General features: G+C 45.8%; 1 protein-coding gene across 1 annotated transcript; it reads right to left on the bottom strand.

The window, feature by feature from the left end:
• Nucleotides 1-230: 230 nt before the first annotated feature.
• Nucleotides 231-13,754, bottom strand: WEE2 (WEE2 oocyte meiosis inhibiting kinase). Its single transcript, XM_037390043.1, has 11 exons — nucleotides 13,397-13,754; nucleotides 10,162-10,361; nucleotides 9,315-9,363; nucleotides 6,633-6,805; nucleotides 5,865-5,986; nucleotides 4,435-4,581; nucleotides 3,538-3,639; nucleotides 3,124-3,209; nucleotides 2,055-2,225; nucleotides 1,824-1,966; nucleotides 231-1,000 (listed from the first exon to the last, which is right to left on the bottom strand). The coding sequence occupies exons 1-11, from the start codon at nucleotides 13,727-13,729 to the stop codon at nucleotides 844-846; spliced, it is 1,683 nt and encodes a 560-aa protein (XP_037245940.1). The 5' UTR covers nucleotides 13,730-13,754; the 3' UTR covers nucleotides 231-843.
• Nucleotides 13,755-15,883: the final 2,129 nt, after the last annotated feature.

The following is a 15,883-nucleotide window of genomic DNA, read 5'->3' as shown; positions in this document are numbered from 1 at the left end:
GGCAGGGACTCGCAGAGCAGTGTTTAGCAGGGGGAGGCCGCATCCAACACATACCGAAAATACACACAATCTAAAGAGGAAACTCAAAAAAAAAAAACAACCAAAACAAACCTGACAAGGCCTGCAAAAGCCCTTTCTAGTCTCCCTGCAGGGAGGGGGCAGCCCGCTGAGGGTGGGTCCGCTCCTCCGAGGCCAGCAGGGCCTGGCCTGCTGGGGCATAACCAGCTCATGGCGTTGTGCTTGGCGCTGAAAGGGAAGGAAGGGAAAGTTTTCCTTCCACTTCCACGATTAAGGCCCCCTTAAAGGTTTTCCTTTTACTCTTTGTATCCTCAAGTGAAATGCCACTCCAGTTGCATCCCAAGGCCACCAGCACTGCTATGTAACTATCTGTATCCTGGTGCGTTGTTAAAATTCTACCTCAGGCTGTACCTCCGCACCCCTCGGACCCAGCTGTAGGTGCTGTCTGTGTACAGCCACCGCCTCCCCTCTAAGGGTACACAGGTGGCCAGAATGTGAAGACCACAAAACTACTATCAATAACAGGGCCCAACTAAAAGAGGGAAGCGAGTAGAGGAGATGCCATCCTTTCCCTTGCATGGCAAAGCTATTCTTAGTCTAGAACAAGACCAATTACACAAGAAATTAAAAGACTGAGGACAATAATCTTAAATCCCATGATCTGACACTTATAAGCCAGACATTCTTCCCTCAGCCAGCATTCAATCATAATTGAGGGAACCAAAAACCATGACAGGGAGAGCTAATATGGGGTATGGGTCTGTACGGACCCTCTGCTTTCACAGGGCCACTCAGCAGCCAGAGCTTTTTGGACAACACAGAAGTTCAGTAACCCAAAGTAAAGCTAAATGAGCGACAGCTCTTCCCTCCCACCAGGCGCTTGCTCTTCTGCTTGGAAGAGGTTTCAGACTCTTGCAACTTGGCACTTCCTAAGGGCTGGTCCTTCATGAGGGTCTGGGCAAGGCGGGCTGCTCTAAGTTCCCTGCAGGGGGAAGACAGAAGGGAAAGGAAGAAAACCACATCATGCATGAATCTGTCTTGCACAAGAGGATTACTGCAGTACTCCAGCATTGCTGGAGGGTGCTGACTTTTCACACCAGAGGCTGATGAAGCTTTGAAAGTTTCCCAAAAGAAAACCAGCAACACACTGGCATCAGCATGAAGAGTCCCTCTTGGCTTTTTCCCCCCCATCATTTCAGATTTTTGTGAATGGTGGAACTTAGATCAGTGCCATCTCGTGCAGCACATACCTAAGGCATATGCTTTTTTTATTGCCTTTTTTCCTGATGCTAGTGGCTTTCTGCAGAGCACATGCTCTCCTGTATATATGGAAAACCTAATCCCCATCTGACTATTGCACTAAGAGGGGTGGTGGGGCAAATCCTAGCCCCAGCACATCAAAACATTACTTCTAACAGCAGTGAGAAGGAGCAAAGGGAAAGAAACTGATACTTCTCTTCCTTCTGTGCTAGACCATTATCTCAATGCAGTATCAGTTCCTCATCTGCCCACTGGCTGCATATTGTATCAGTATTTTCTCCATCACCAGCGGTTGCAGTAAGCATGCAAATCCACTTTTCTAATTTAGCCAGCTCCTCAAAGCCAGAAGTGAGCCACAGCTGCTTGGGCACTATAAGTCCCTGCTACAGCCCAATCATCCTCCCAGCTCCAGGCACCGGAACTGACTGAATATTTCTGCATATTGGATCTCCCAGTATTACTACCCTATATTCACCCACAGAAGCCTGGTGACCAGCACTTGTTGTGCCCATGTTTTCTCCCCTTCATGCTCAAGCCAGTCCTACCTTTCCAGCATGGCAGTCTTGCACTTTTCCACATTTAGCTGCTTCTGGAGCTGCACAGCTTTTCCACGTGAAGGACAGAGAACTGGATGTTTAGTAAGAGCTGTGGCAGAAGGTCTTTCCACTGGGTCAGGATGAATCATGAGCTAGAAGGCAAAGGAGTTCAGAGTTTAGCACTGCCCCTGTCACATGCCAACTGGAAAAGCCTCTGTCCTGACAAGACTACTTCCTCACCTTGAGGAGTTCAAGAAAGCGATGAGGAAGCTTCTGGGGGATTGATGGGATATTGCCTTTGCGGATGTCATGCCACAGGGCCCCATTGTGAGGCAGCGGTGCTGCACCAGCTGCCAGAGCTACTGTGAGTGCCAGGGCAAAGATGTCTGCCTTTGGCAAATAGCAGTATTGCTGCAGAGAGAAAATAAATAGTTATAGAAAGGGAATGTCTTGCTATACTGAGCAAGAGTGGGTTGGGGTACCAACTCAAAAAACCCTAGCCAAACAAGTATGTGTATGACACTGCCTTCACCATCCCTGTTAGCTGTTTCCTTCTCTTCAGGATGAAAAGATTGATAGCATGTAGTATTGGTAACTGATAGCACATTGGCTTCCACCCAGTCACAAGGAGCTTGCAGCCCATATTAGGATCACTGCAGCATATCCAGAGGGTGGCTTTATAAATGGGTGCCTCCAGCCTTCACCGGACGGCAATAAACTAGCCATGCCCAACTCAAGCTAGACTGCCTGTGATGTGTTGACCTAACAGTTCCTAAATCCACTTACAGCACAAAAAGATACTGTCACTCAAATGCCAGAATTGATTAACACATTCAAACTTGTTGTTACATACCGACTCCTTTTTTGTTCACTGGCCAGAGTGGCAAAGCTGCAGTCAGTGCAAGAGTTGTGCCTCCCACCTCTCCACCTACCTGATCAGTGCTTGTTGTACAAAGCATTTGTCTGAGTGTATATATTCTGCAGTAATCACATCCAGCAGTTTAACCTCAGCTGGGTGTGTAAATGAGACTGCATCAAACCAATACAGATTTTGTCCCATTCATCCCCCACAGGTAGAATAGTTGCAAATAATCTAATGATTAAGTTGCTTATAAATTATGTTAAATATTTACATGACAAGACCCAGGCTTTTAGTATTAATAAAGAGGTGTTAATTTTCCTGATTTCACAGCCAGACTAGGTACAAGAAAGAGGAGATAAGGCAAGGAATATGCCAGACTGGTGATTTCACTACAGCTAATCTCTCCCCACTTGCTTGCCTCCCTGTTCTCCCCACCAGTGGCTGTACCTCTTGCAAAATCTCTTTGGCCAAAAACCGTCTGTCTCCTTCCTCCACCTGGGGGTTTGTTATTGATGTCACATGGCCAAGGTCACCTGAGACAAAGAAAGAGCAACTTAGAGAAAACTGATGCAGGTCTCCATCAATAAAAGCCTGCATTTTATAGGCACCAACAGAGCAATCAGAAAATACCAAGTAAGAGAGCAAGGCTGCTCCTACTCAGGAGTCCAGGGTTGGAAACAAGCACATGAGTTTCCTAGGACTTTCCTCCTTAGCAGAATTAATTCCGGTAAGTAGCAGAGGCATTTAGAACTATGCTGTCAGTTTTGTATGCAAGACTTTTCAGCCAGCAGAAGAGAGCTCTTTCAGGCAGTAATGAGGCAGCCCTAATCTTAAGCCAGTGTAAAGTGGGCTAAAACCTACCAATCTTATACACCACACCAGAAGAGAATTCATCTTCACTGTCACTCTCTTCCTGCCCAGCAAGGCCCGCAGCTGCCAGCTTGTGACAGATGAAGATATTACCTGCAAGACAGCAAAGTTTAGCAATAGTGTGATATCTGTAGCCAGACTGCAGGAGCCTGACAACTTTGTAAAAATCCCACCTGACAAGCTAGTTAAGCTTTTCAGCCAGAGAAACTATGCACGTTTCCCACCCATTAGTCTGCTTTCTGCCCAGCTCATGTATTCAGCCATAGAGCTAACAGAAGACAGTTGTACCTTGTGCATAAAATACCCTAGCACAATCAACCTTTCTGCCCGCCCCCCCCCCCCCCCCCAAGCTAGAGGCATGATTTCAGCAGGAAAAAAGAACTCCACTATAAGGATCCACCTATGTGACTAGGGGTGGGCAGAGCATTGCCCTGGGGGTATCCATCCTCAGCTGCAGAGAGGAAAGCTTCTTACCATTTTTTGCAGGAACTTAATCCCTCAGAGTAGGCACAATAAATATGCACCTCACTCCAGCTTGCACTTACAAAGGTCAAGTGTTGTGCAACCAGACAGCAGCAAATAAGGAAGTCCCTGTCCTCACTAGCAGCCCTACTTGCTCCACCAGTATGAAAGTGAGTCCCATTAGCCAGGATTATGAAGATCACAAGACTGCAGTAAAATGCTGCCAACTATCAGAGAAGGCTCAGTTTTAGAGCAACATGAGATTAACAAAAAAAGCAGCCCACAAGTCATTCACCTTTCAGGGCAAGATCTTCTCTTTTTCCTTTGAAGCATTGCTATAGGTCCAGTCAGAAGGACCTATTACAGGTCCCACCCCTGGAGGGTCACTTGGAAGACCCTTCTCAAAAGCAGGGGAGCGCTACTTACTAGGTTTGATATCCAAGTGCACAAGGCCAGAGTTGTGGATGTATTTTAGTCCCATGGAGACTTGTAACAGTATTTCTTTCAGCTCTGCCTCTGGGAAATACTGGCCAAGCTTCGCATTCTCCAGCAGCACATCTTGGAGACTCCCACCTAGATGAAAACAGACGGTCTGAGACATGACAAAGATCTTATAGAGCAGCATGTTTGAAATAGCTTAGTAGAAACCATTGCCCAGAGCACTTGCAGGCTTGCTAGTGACAAACCCTGACAAGGCCAGCTATATATGCTCTAGTGATCGAACTTGGACATCACCTCTTGGCTTCAGCCTTATAGCCTCAGAGCACCCTGCCTCCTGCTTGCCAAGGACTGAGCAACTACAGTTCTACCTACAGCACCAGAAGGGCTGACACCGTAGTGCTGCTGCTGCTGCAAGTGAACCAGTCAAAAAGTTAATTACTTCTGCCATACTTACAGGCAGAAAGCAGATACATGAATAGCGAAGCAAAGAAATTAAGCTCCTATTAGCAGATTTTTGATTGAAGAATGTAACAGAACATTGAACACTGAAACAGAGTTTTATGGGTCTCCATTAAGGCACTGGCTATTTCACAACTAATACCATGGCCTCTCGCCCCATCAGCCTGCTTTTCAATACTTAACCTTTAGTCTCAGATGTTCATCCACTACAATGCAAGAAATGCATCAATACTGCAGCAGCAATCATGTTTCATGGTTACCTCCTCCAGATTTGAAGTCATTACTCCAAACAGTTACCACCACTCATCAAGCCCCAAGGCTGCAGGAGCAGTTGAAAGCTGAGCGCTACATATGTGAATTCAGCTCCTCTGGTAACCAGAGGTTTCTTTTCCAATGTGTCTCCCAGACAGTGGTATGACCAAGGGTGAACTCAAGTAAGAGGGTACCACCCTGCCTGCAGCACCCGCATTTACAGTTTACCTCATTAATTAGCTCTGTTCCTCTGCAGCCGTTGAGCCCTTTCTTCTAGCCAAGATGCAAGGTGCCTTTGTCTCAGCCAGGTATCACTCTTCAAATCACTGCTCCCCTCCATTAAGAAGGGTTTGGTTCCAAGATACATGACACTAATTGGCTGCTCTTGAGTCACTCACATCAGGTTATGGTTACCTGGGCTGTCCCAGATGCAGCTGTAAGCACTGGCGTGGGGAATACTCTTCTAGGCCAGCCAACACAGAAAAAGTTTTTAAATCCCACAAATTAGAGAGTATTTACTGCCTGTAACACATTGGGACCATTCGGAGCTTTGTCTAAATATTACCCCTTGCTGGGTTCTCTACGGAACTGTAGCCCAGTGCAGTCTGCTTTGTTGTAAGCCAAAATACCCCACATCGAAGTACAAAAGAAGGTAACTGCACCCACCCTGAGATCTCGGCCTTTAACAATGTCACAGCTCTTACCATTGCAGTGTTCATTCTGGATAATCATGTGATCGTCCTCTGCCCATGCTGAGTAGTAGCGCACAACATGGGGGTGGTGTCCCAGCACAGCATGAGCATAAACCTCGCGCAGTGCCAGCTGCCTAGAAAGCATGCACAGAAAAAGCAGTGGTGACGGGGTGCCAGTGTCCTGCTTGGGACCATGAGAGGAGCCCTGGTTTGCAGCCTGGCTTGAGAAAGGGAAAGCAGAAGTGTTTAGCACTTTCTTTTGGGTTTTGAGAGACAGACTGGCTCTCACAGCTGCTGAAGCAAAACCTGCCCTTTCTCACATGTGCTAAGCAGCTGTCAAAAAAAAAATAGATCCCTGAGCAAGTCTTTGTTAAAGCAGCAAAGGCAGCTTCAAAGACTGCTTTACATGCAGGACAACACTAGCTGGACAGTACGGCTGTAACCAGTGCTGGCCATACAGCAGGGCAGGAACATACCACAGATGAACTATTTGACAGTTATTTTAAAGACACTGGCTACATGGACCCAAGGAATTCAGGTAACTGTCATCTCACTTTGCAACACATGGGGCTTCTTCGCTTTCTCAGACATACGTACTCAGTATTTCCAAAGTGGTAACTTCCCCCACTCTCCCAACCGTTACTTGGGAATGCAACAGCAGCCAGTGTTTGCTCATGCTACCCCGCAGATACCTTTAGGTCCACACCCCCTCCATCCCCATCACACCTCCCAAGAACATGCCTGTCATTTCAACTGGCATTTTCTAGCTAGCACACTCACTCATCTGAGGATCCTGCCAGAGGCCTTTTGGAGCGTTTGATGGCATAAACACATCCATCAAGGCGTTTGATGCACTTGTAGACAGAGCCAAATTCCCCCACACCAATTTTTTCTAGTTCCAGGAACTCCTTCTTGTAACGGGAAACCATATTGCTCGCTTTCAGAGGGTATCTCTACAAGGTCACAAAAACAGCAAAGACAAGTATGAGTTGAAAGACTTGGATAATAGCATTTGTCATGTTTTTAGAGCAGTGTAGCACTTTCTCTCACAGAGCACCCATGTTGCTCCCTCTCCCATTCTGCATTTTCATTCAGGCAGGCATGCAAGTGTGCTACCATTTCTTCTTGAATTACTCCCTTTCACTCAGGCGTGTTGTATATTTTAGACTACCTAACAAAGGTTATCTTGGCCTGGTTTGGCCAAGGCTGTTTCTTTTTTTTGTCGTTTGTTTCCCCCCTGCCCCCAAATCAGTACGTAATAGCCATAGGCGTAGAAATTGCAGCTAAGGAGAGCTGTAGTCTAGCTGGCTACATGTGCCTAAGCCTCCTTGGGTTACTGCCATCACATCTCTTCTCTTGGCAGGCCAGCCCAGTTCCTAGACCCATAGCTGATGGAGTCGGGGATGAACAGCAGGCAACAACAAAATACTTGTCTTTTGCCCAGCTACTGCACACTCAAGAAGATGCGTTACCAGTTTTGGTAGATGGTACCTCAGAATTAGCCAGGCTCATGCACTGAATTTGTGTTTAAGTAAGAGCTATTGCCTGTTTTGAGCTCGGGAGACAAGCTTGTTGGCTTCATGTGGCTCCAGCTAGGTAGGAGTTGCTTTGCTCTGGCAGCTAATGTTGACTGCAGGAAGGACATTATACATCAGTTCAGGCTGTCACCAGGTTTGAAGGACCAGCTGTTGGCTAATGGCACATTAGCAGGTCTCAGTATCCATTTGTGTTCCCAGCGATTTCTCACCAGGAGCCACTTTTTCCACAAAGGGCTGAAAGCCTGCAGCTGGAACTTCGTTATTGCTACAGTAATGGTCACCAGGGAAGTAAAATCTGTTAGTACTGCTTGTAGAGTGATGCCTGCTGGTGGGGGAGACAAGTGAAGAAGAGATAAGCAGTGGAGCATGAAGTGAACAAGAGAGTGAACCAAGTGATTTTTCTTCATTCTGCATCCTTTACGGAAACAGTGGCTCATGTTGCATGGTGGTTTCTGTGGAAACCGCTGCTGTGATTGCTGTACTACACAGTATACGACCTTAAAGGGTGGGTGTAAAGAGTTGGTCCTCACAGCCAGTAAAGTGTGGCCCATGTGAAATAGCAGCCCTTCACAGCAGGTTGTATTTCATAAGGCAGCTATATTTTACAGTATCTTAAAAATCTCAAGGAATAAAGATACCTCCTAGTACATAATTTATATCTATATTGCATAATCTAATCAGAGAAATATTATTCTGCACGAGTGCTAAGTCACAAGTTACGTGAGGCTTTCTTCCAAGGGAAAACAGTAATTGTGGTAGCCCCAGATGTTAAACCTGGTAGCAGATTTACTCTGCAGCTGTATTTTAGCACGACCCGTTTTCCTGCAATACCAGTCTTCTCCGCTAGAGGGTGCCATTGCTCTTCCAGTGAGCCCAATTGTTTCACAATTAGAATGAACAATTCTACCTACTTGCACGAGGCAGGATACTTTCTTCACTTCAAGGGGCTGCTCAGGAAAAAAGATTATTTTTTTTGCCTCACCTGAACACAGATCTTTAATTCAGGCTTGGCTTGCCTTCCAGAAGCCAGCTGGATGAGTAGGTTCCCCCCAGATAAATCTGGGGAAAAGGCTGCGGGACACTGGTTCCCACAGCAGCTGCCCATCTCTGCCAGCACAGCTGGGTGCACGTGAGACTTTGCATACGGCCCCATGCAGCCACACCAACATACCCCACTGCTGAGGTTTGCCAGCAAAGCAAAGACATCAACATGAGCAAGAGAACTTGGGTTTGACTTGTAAGACTGTGCCTGCTGTCCTGTACCTACATAAGCTGTGGTGGGGCCTTCCCTTGGACCCCAAGGCACACAGCCACCCCCAAGCCAGACGTTTTCCTACTGAATGCAAGTACAGAATTTGCTGCCGTGCTTCAGAAGTTTGCCACTGACTACTGCAGCTGACACTGCCCTCCATATTAATCCACATCAGAGCCATTCAGCTCAGTCTTCGTGTTTTTGCAGTGCAGGTTTATATATTATTTGTAACATATAAACCATGTTCCAGCCACATCCAAAGATGCTCAGTACACTATTCATAGGAACAACAATACACCTGCTTTTTCAAACCACAAAGGTACAGTCACTATTTTTGCTAACTCAATAATAAAGTAACACAGTACTCGCTGAAGAGCCCAAATTATATTTCCTAGAAAGCCCTCCTGACCAAGATCAATGAGTTTTGGGATTACTTGTCAAAGTTTCAGATTTGCTTTAGTACAAGTTTTCCTTAGAGACAGGAATCATTTCTAAGTTTGTCTCAAACAAAAGTTAATATAAAATATTCAGCTTGGAATTATTCTGTCATAGGTATTTATCCTCTGTCATGATGCCATGATTTATACTCCAACAGCAGAAGAAATTTCATCAATCACCAAATCATTACAAGCATCTTATTCTCTCTGTGGAGGGAAATACACAGACACTCACCTTTGTAGGTAGATCCTGTTTTACCTGGCTTCTTGGATCAGAATCCCTCCTATAACGGAAGTTTAGGAAAGTCTGCATGTATCATTTCAGTGAAGCAATCCAACTGAGATTTGAAGTGAAAACATTTTCAAAGTTTCAAAATAATCCCCAAACCTTGCTTCACAGTTTAATCAAAGACATACTTTGTCAAGTGTTAATACACAAGAAATTTCTTGTTTAAGTCTTAAAGACTGTAGTCCCAGGCTAGGAAGTCTTTGTTTCCATTTAGAAAGCCTCCACATACCAACATCAGTACTGCTCACAGGACAGAGCAGCATCATTCAGGGGCATCATTCTCCTCGCCACCTTAGTGGTGAACTACACGGGAGATGACCTTGCACAAGAAGCTCCTAGTGAAGGAGAGAACTTCCCCACTGTACTTTCAAGGGCGATGCCCAGCTGAGCCTCTCTCAGCTGAGCCAGAACTTTGGCAGGTCAGCAGTAGTGGCCTGCACCCATCTTAAAAGCTGTATTATATGATAATGGGCACATTTCTTCCAAGTTGTAGGTATGTGTATAATTGAATCAAGCTCCACTCATGGTCAATAAAAAAAAAAAAGTACCTCAGTGCTGTAGGAGAAAACTGTAAGTGGGGCATCAACAGCTAACATTAGTGAAAAACAGAAATTATTTTATTTATATTTCTATTACCTTCATATGTCTGCTAATGTTTGCTCCACACCAATTAATACTACAGAAGTGAATGATTCATTGTTAGCAAGTAAGTCCAGGTACTGAACATCTCCACTACTTATCTCCTTCAAACAGTCTCCTTCCAGCCTGTTATTTAAGAGTAGGTCTTACTTACAGCTCTCCTCTGCCCTTCTGCTTGCCATGAGGAAGAAAGAGCATTTGTCGATATGACTCTGGTGTGAAGGGATTAATGTTGACAAGAGAAGCTTGGGTGCAGTCGTCTGAGTCAGCACCAGGAGTAAATCTCAGATGTCTGAAGCCTTTGGGTGGAGCCTTTGTCCCAGATGAAGGAAAAGCAGTCTTCGATAACAGGCTCTGTATTGGGGGGGAAGTGGGAGATAAGCTGGCAAAGTTATTGTTGCTGCCACGTCAGAATAAAATCTCTGCTCTCCTGCAAATCGAGGAGAGCTCCTTTCCTCAGGATAAGGAAATTATTAAACCCCCACATCCCTAACTTAGTTCTGACAGTTTTCTTCTTTCCTTCCATGAAGTATTATGTTCTTTGCTAAACCTTTCTGGATTCTATTCCCTGCTCACTTGGGTGAGGCCTGCAGAGCCATTTTGGCAAGCACAGTCCTTAAGAGGAGACAGCTGCTCTTCTTCCCCACCTAAGACACACAGAAATTGCATCATCTTGCATTAACAAGGAAGACCCAATTCCATCGAGCATGGAATGTTGCATCAGTTTGGTCAGGACAGGTTTGTCAGGGGATGAGATAGAACATCACCCAAGTTTCCTTTCAATTCCCCAACAACAAGCAGCATTAGCACAGGGCAAGTTGTTAGAAATATTTTTATATAGCTACTGGCATAAGGAGCAGAAAACAGTTCTCCTTGAGAATGATAAACAGTTTCAGAAATTTAAGGTCAGAAGGATCCTCTAGGTCTTCTATAGTTCAGCTTCCCACATAAGACAGCCCATTAGGGTTTCACCCACTAGTCCAAAACCTTGGGCTGAGTAGAGCATAATTTCAGAGAAGCACCCAGTCTTGACTGAAGACAGAAAAATCTACTTACTTTCTGTGATTTGCCCCCTCAGAAACCATCAGCTTCTTGAAAGTTACTTTTTTCCCCACCACTTGCGTGAGTGCAAGGACTAAACATGGTTTTAACATCTCTCCTAGTTAAAAGCCCTTCAAGAACTCAAAAGTCCCCCCATCATGAAGACCATGATACTTCTGTATCTTTTTGATCCAACCATGTCTTCACTCTTTTCAGTGCAGATGTGGCTCCAGGATCGTATCATTCCTTCCTTCTCTCATTGTAAGTTTTTGAAGGTAAATAATAAAACTGGATGCAGTATTGTGCATCCACCTAACTGATGCTGCACTCGTGGATATAGCTACTTGTGGGACATCTCTCTATTTCTATACCACACTTGGAAGTTCAGCTGCTGGAATACTATGATCCTGCAAGTACTTGTTGATTACTTCCTCAAGCTACGGTCTGCACCTCCTTGCTCTTGGGTGGAAAAATTCAGTATATGGATGTATTAAAAGCAGCATACCCTCAAGCCCAATTTATCCAGCAGCCTAGAAGCTCTGTAAGATTGTGGCTATGTTCTAGTCTAGCCACAAGTCAAGAACAGGATCTGGAATACCATTACAGCCTGCTGTTACATGCATACAATTCCCATCTGCTTTACTAGGGCTCTATTGTGTAATCAGACTTCTCTTGTAACACCATCTGATATTAGCTACTACACAGTGTAAGGCAGCTACCCTAACTAGCTCTTGCAATCGGTTCCAGGATTGGGTAAGTCTACAAAATACAGTCATCTGCCTCCTCTGCCACGCATCCTACCTGGAGCTCCAGTGCTCATCTGTCTGCAGTTCAATGTGTCTCTGCACTCTTACCCTTCCTCTCGCCTTCAGGTATCCCAAAAATCAATGCTCCCGGCCTTGTTTATAAGCGGATGTAGGCCCTGTAGAGCCTGCCCTCTGCAGCATGCCTGGAATCTAAGACCTTTCTCCCAGAAGACAGCAAAGTTGTTGACTTAGTGCAATTGCTGCTCATGGGCTACAAACAGCATGTCTTGAAGCATCTAGCCAACATGTTGTCTACACAAGAGCACACACTAAAGAACCCTCCATGACTAGTAGCTCATCTGGTCTGGAAGAGACTCTAGACCTCTCACCTACTTTCAGATGAGGTTCAGGTATATTTCTCATAAAGTGTCATTGCAGGGAATTCTTGCAGTGATGCCATTTAGAGCCACTTTCCCCTAGACAGCAGACCATTCCTCAGTAAATAAGGCCACACGTTCAGTCATATATGTCCATATAATCACCCTTCTCCCCACATAATCAGGTTTCTGGACTGGGGGTACAGAAGTAAAATCCTAGCCCAGAAGTACTAGAAGTGCTGATCTTTTGTGTACTAGTTAAGCAAAGGAAAACCCAGTCTATCAGTAAGCAGGAATATTGAGAGGGGACTGAAAGAGCTACATTTCGCTGCAAGTCCTGAGTGCTAGAAGGCAGCTAGAAGCTGGTGCCAAGTCTCTCCTTTTTGTCTTCTGTAAGCACAAGTGGTTGTATTATATTCTATATAAGATGTGTCAGAACACACAGGCTGGCATCTCTCAAACTAGCTACATTTTAGGACAGTGGCACAGAAGATAGGCTAACCTTCTTCCACAAGCACACACTGATTTGTTACATCTTCCACAGCAGATTTGCTACCCCGAGAACAGAGTCTCACTTTCCTCAAATTCACCGAGCAGCTCAGTTGCACACAACAAGAGAGTCAGCATCACTGGACAACAAGCTGGTTTGAAGCAATCCAGACTCGCCAGACGAAGCCATACCCCAGCCACAACATCATTTCCAACTTTATCTTGAAAGAGAAAACTCACTTGTATCTAGAAGTGTACTGAGCAGAGCAGTCAGGGCAGCTGCCTGTCTCCAGGTTCCCCCTGGAATGGTGAGCTCTTTGAGCAGAGATGCATATATCCCTCTAGGAGCACAGCGCATCATCCTACAGAGATGCGACAGATGTCCATGCCCCCAAGTAGAGTGTGAGGGGCACAAGGGCTACCAAGACACATGCTTGAGGGTTTTTTTGTCGTTGTGTTTTTAAGTCAGACTGACCCAATGCCAACTAATTGGTTTTGGAAAGCGTCAAGACACTTGCTCCCACACACAGGTTTCTATTCACACCCACGTAATAACCCTTCCATAGTGAAGGGGCTCAGTCTAGGTTTCTAGGAGAAGAGTAGAGGCTAACAACAGTGACAGTGAGAAATACTTTCCACAGCGCTAGCAACAGATGTCCTCACCACCAACACAGTGATGCCCCAGCAACACCAGAGACCTTGGATGCTCAGACACAGAGTTGATACGTGCCATTACCTTGGGAGTGTGTGGGGTGTCACACAGCTGCAGCTTTTTCCAGGTGATATGCAGCGGTGTCTCAGCATTACCCTGGCTCTTACTCATATCCAGGGAAGGCTTCAGTGGGGGAGTCTCCCACGCATTCATCTTGTTCAGGAAAATCTCACTAAGCTTTCTCTGAGGGGTAGCTGGCGGAGGACTGCTCCCTTGACACTTCTGGAACTCATAGCTTCTGGTGGGGCTTGAGCTCAGGGCATCCTCCTCATTTATGCTTTGTTCTTCAGTCTCTTCACTGCAACTGGAAAAATCCAGTTGCTGAATGAATCCATCGCTGTTGTCCCAGTCATACATTTTACCACATGAAACAGAACAGGTATAGCTGATACTGGCCTGTTTTGTTAGGGGGAAGAGGGCAGAAGGCAAGGAAGACAACATTATTTACACAGGCAGATTAACCATCCTCTTCCTTGCCTTATCAAAAGCATTAGCTCTACTCCTGGCATGCACTCCCCCACCCTGATCCCACATGCACAGAAGCCTTGATCACTCATAGATACCATTTGATAGCATTGGTCAAAGAGGAGTACCCCAGATTTACCAAGTACAGATCCATCCAGCTGCTGCTCACGTAACAACAGATTGTGCTTTTTGTTTTGCTGGTGCAAGTCAAATACAATTCAGAAGTCACTGCCTTTCCCAGTAAGCCTCCAAGGCAACTTCTCCACCCACCAATACTTCATCCGCTACTCCCATCACACATAGAAACAAGACTACCATATCCCAAAAAACCCCAACACACACTAACCCTCCCCTCAACATTTTCTACCTTGAAACAGAACCCATGCTACATACAGCTGTAAAAGCAGAGGGTACGCCCAGCAGTTACCAGATACCACATAGACACTTCCTTTCCTGCCCTGCACATTTATAACCACCCCCACACCTGGTCAATGGCTAACAGGAAACATCTGGAGCTTAGCAGCACCTGTGCATGGTTGCCTGGTGGCTGAGGGGTTTTGCTGTGTTTGTGAATCTGCTGTGCCTGCAATCAGCTCTGCAGGGAGCCAGGGCTCCCTCTGAGTCATCTCCTTGCTTCTGCATGCTCTTCCCTCCCCCGGCTTCCAGGCCTACGGGGAGGTGATGCTTGCTGGCAGCCAGTCTGCTCCATGATAGTCCCATCAGAGATGCAGTCTTTGTGGGCTTTACTTGTATAAGCGATTACTTTTGTGGTGATGGGGCCCTGTGCTTCCTTCTTTTAAGCCTGAATTTCGCTTCCTGCATTTAGATATGTGTTAGTTTGGACAAGCATTGCAGTCTGCATGGAGAGGTTAGTAGCCTGATTTATAACCTGCTGGACTTCAGGAGAGAGTTAGGGACCATACACAGGTTGTTGTATGGGTTCCCATCTTGAGGTTTCGAGGGAGAGGAGGAAGAAGCTGGCTGTGCCAGTGAAGGCAGCCCCGCAGGTAGGGTCACTTTGCTGCTTACCAGAAGCGGGTCAGTGTCTCCTCTCGCTGCCCCTCTCTGTACAATCAGGGATCTTTCTGTGTCTTTGTGAGCCTGCATTTCCAAGAAGGACTAGAGTGAGTTTTAACTAACTGCGAGCGAGGTTACATTTTTCTTAGCATCGAGGGAAGCTGCTGGAAGGGCATGCAGAAATTGGAAGTGGCTGCAGCCCCAAGGAGATGGGGGTTTGTCCAAACCAGCACCTACACATGTCAAGGAGAATTCCCACCAGAAAATAAAGGGACATGTTGGTCTGAGGTCACTCAGCCCTCCTAACCTGGTCTTTGAATGAAAAGTATGGCCATGCAGGTCTCTGAAGATGGCTGTTAAGGCTGTGACGAGCAATTCATTTGATACAGGCCACCAAAGCAGTATCGGAAGGACATGCCAGGAATTCAGTATTGGTCTTACAGCTTGCATCTGGCCCAGAAGTTGTAGTATTCCTTCCAGGCAGAGCCTGTTGCTGCCGTGCAGACTCCCTTCTCCTGCAGCTGCTGTGTCTCCCTGCATCTTACCTTGAGCGAGGTCCAAAAGCCTGGGGGTGCCAGCGCTGGCTGCTTTTTGCTGTGAAAAGCTGTCCCTGCAGCATCTGGCCAGTCAAGATCCTATGACAGGACCACTTCATTACTGCTGTGATCTGACTGTATTAATCAGCTGTTCAGTACTTGGAGTCTTGGATAGGAATATTTTATTTTAAATCTGAAGAATAATGCTTTTGTTCCTCATAACTACATTTTGATTAATAGCACAACAATGCAACTCCTTCAGACCAGTTTTCCATCCTATCTGAAAAACTTTTCTTTTTTTTTTTTTCCCCTTGGGGTTTATAGGCAGTATTCATTTTTCTCAGGAGGAATGTGATATGTAAAGGAGAAAAGCTGGGCTTGCTGTTTAAAGAAAGTTCAACTTATTCAACTTGCATCTTCTAACTAAAAGCCACCACATTTTCATTTCTTTTTTTTTTTTTTTTTTCTGGAGGACTATTCAAAGATCTGGTGA

This window comes from Falco rusticolus, chromosome 5 (genome assembly GCF_015220075.1).
Source record: "Falco rusticolus isolate bFalRus1 chromosome 5, bFalRus1.pri, whole genome shotgun sequence".
Taxonomy (NCBI): Eukaryota; Metazoa; Chordata; class Aves; order Falconiformes; family Falconidae; genus Falco; species Falco rusticolus.
This window is presented reverse-complemented; position numbering and strand designations above follow the sequence as displayed.

Excerpts from the sequence above, each read along its gene's own strand:
- WEE2 (XM_037390043.1), bottom strand. The coding sequence starts at position 13,729 with ATGTATGACTGGGACAACAGCGATGGATTCATTCAGCAACTGGATTTT. Across the intron at positions 3,210-3,537 it reads TGGTGTGGTGTATAAGATTG|GTGACCTTGGCCATGTGACA; the intron begins GTAGGTTTTAGC and ends TCTTTGTCTCAG. Across the intron at positions 1,967-2,054 it reads GCTTTCTTGAACTCCTCAAG|CTCATGATTCATCCTGACCC; the intron begins GTGAGGAAGTAG and ends TTTGCCTTCTAG.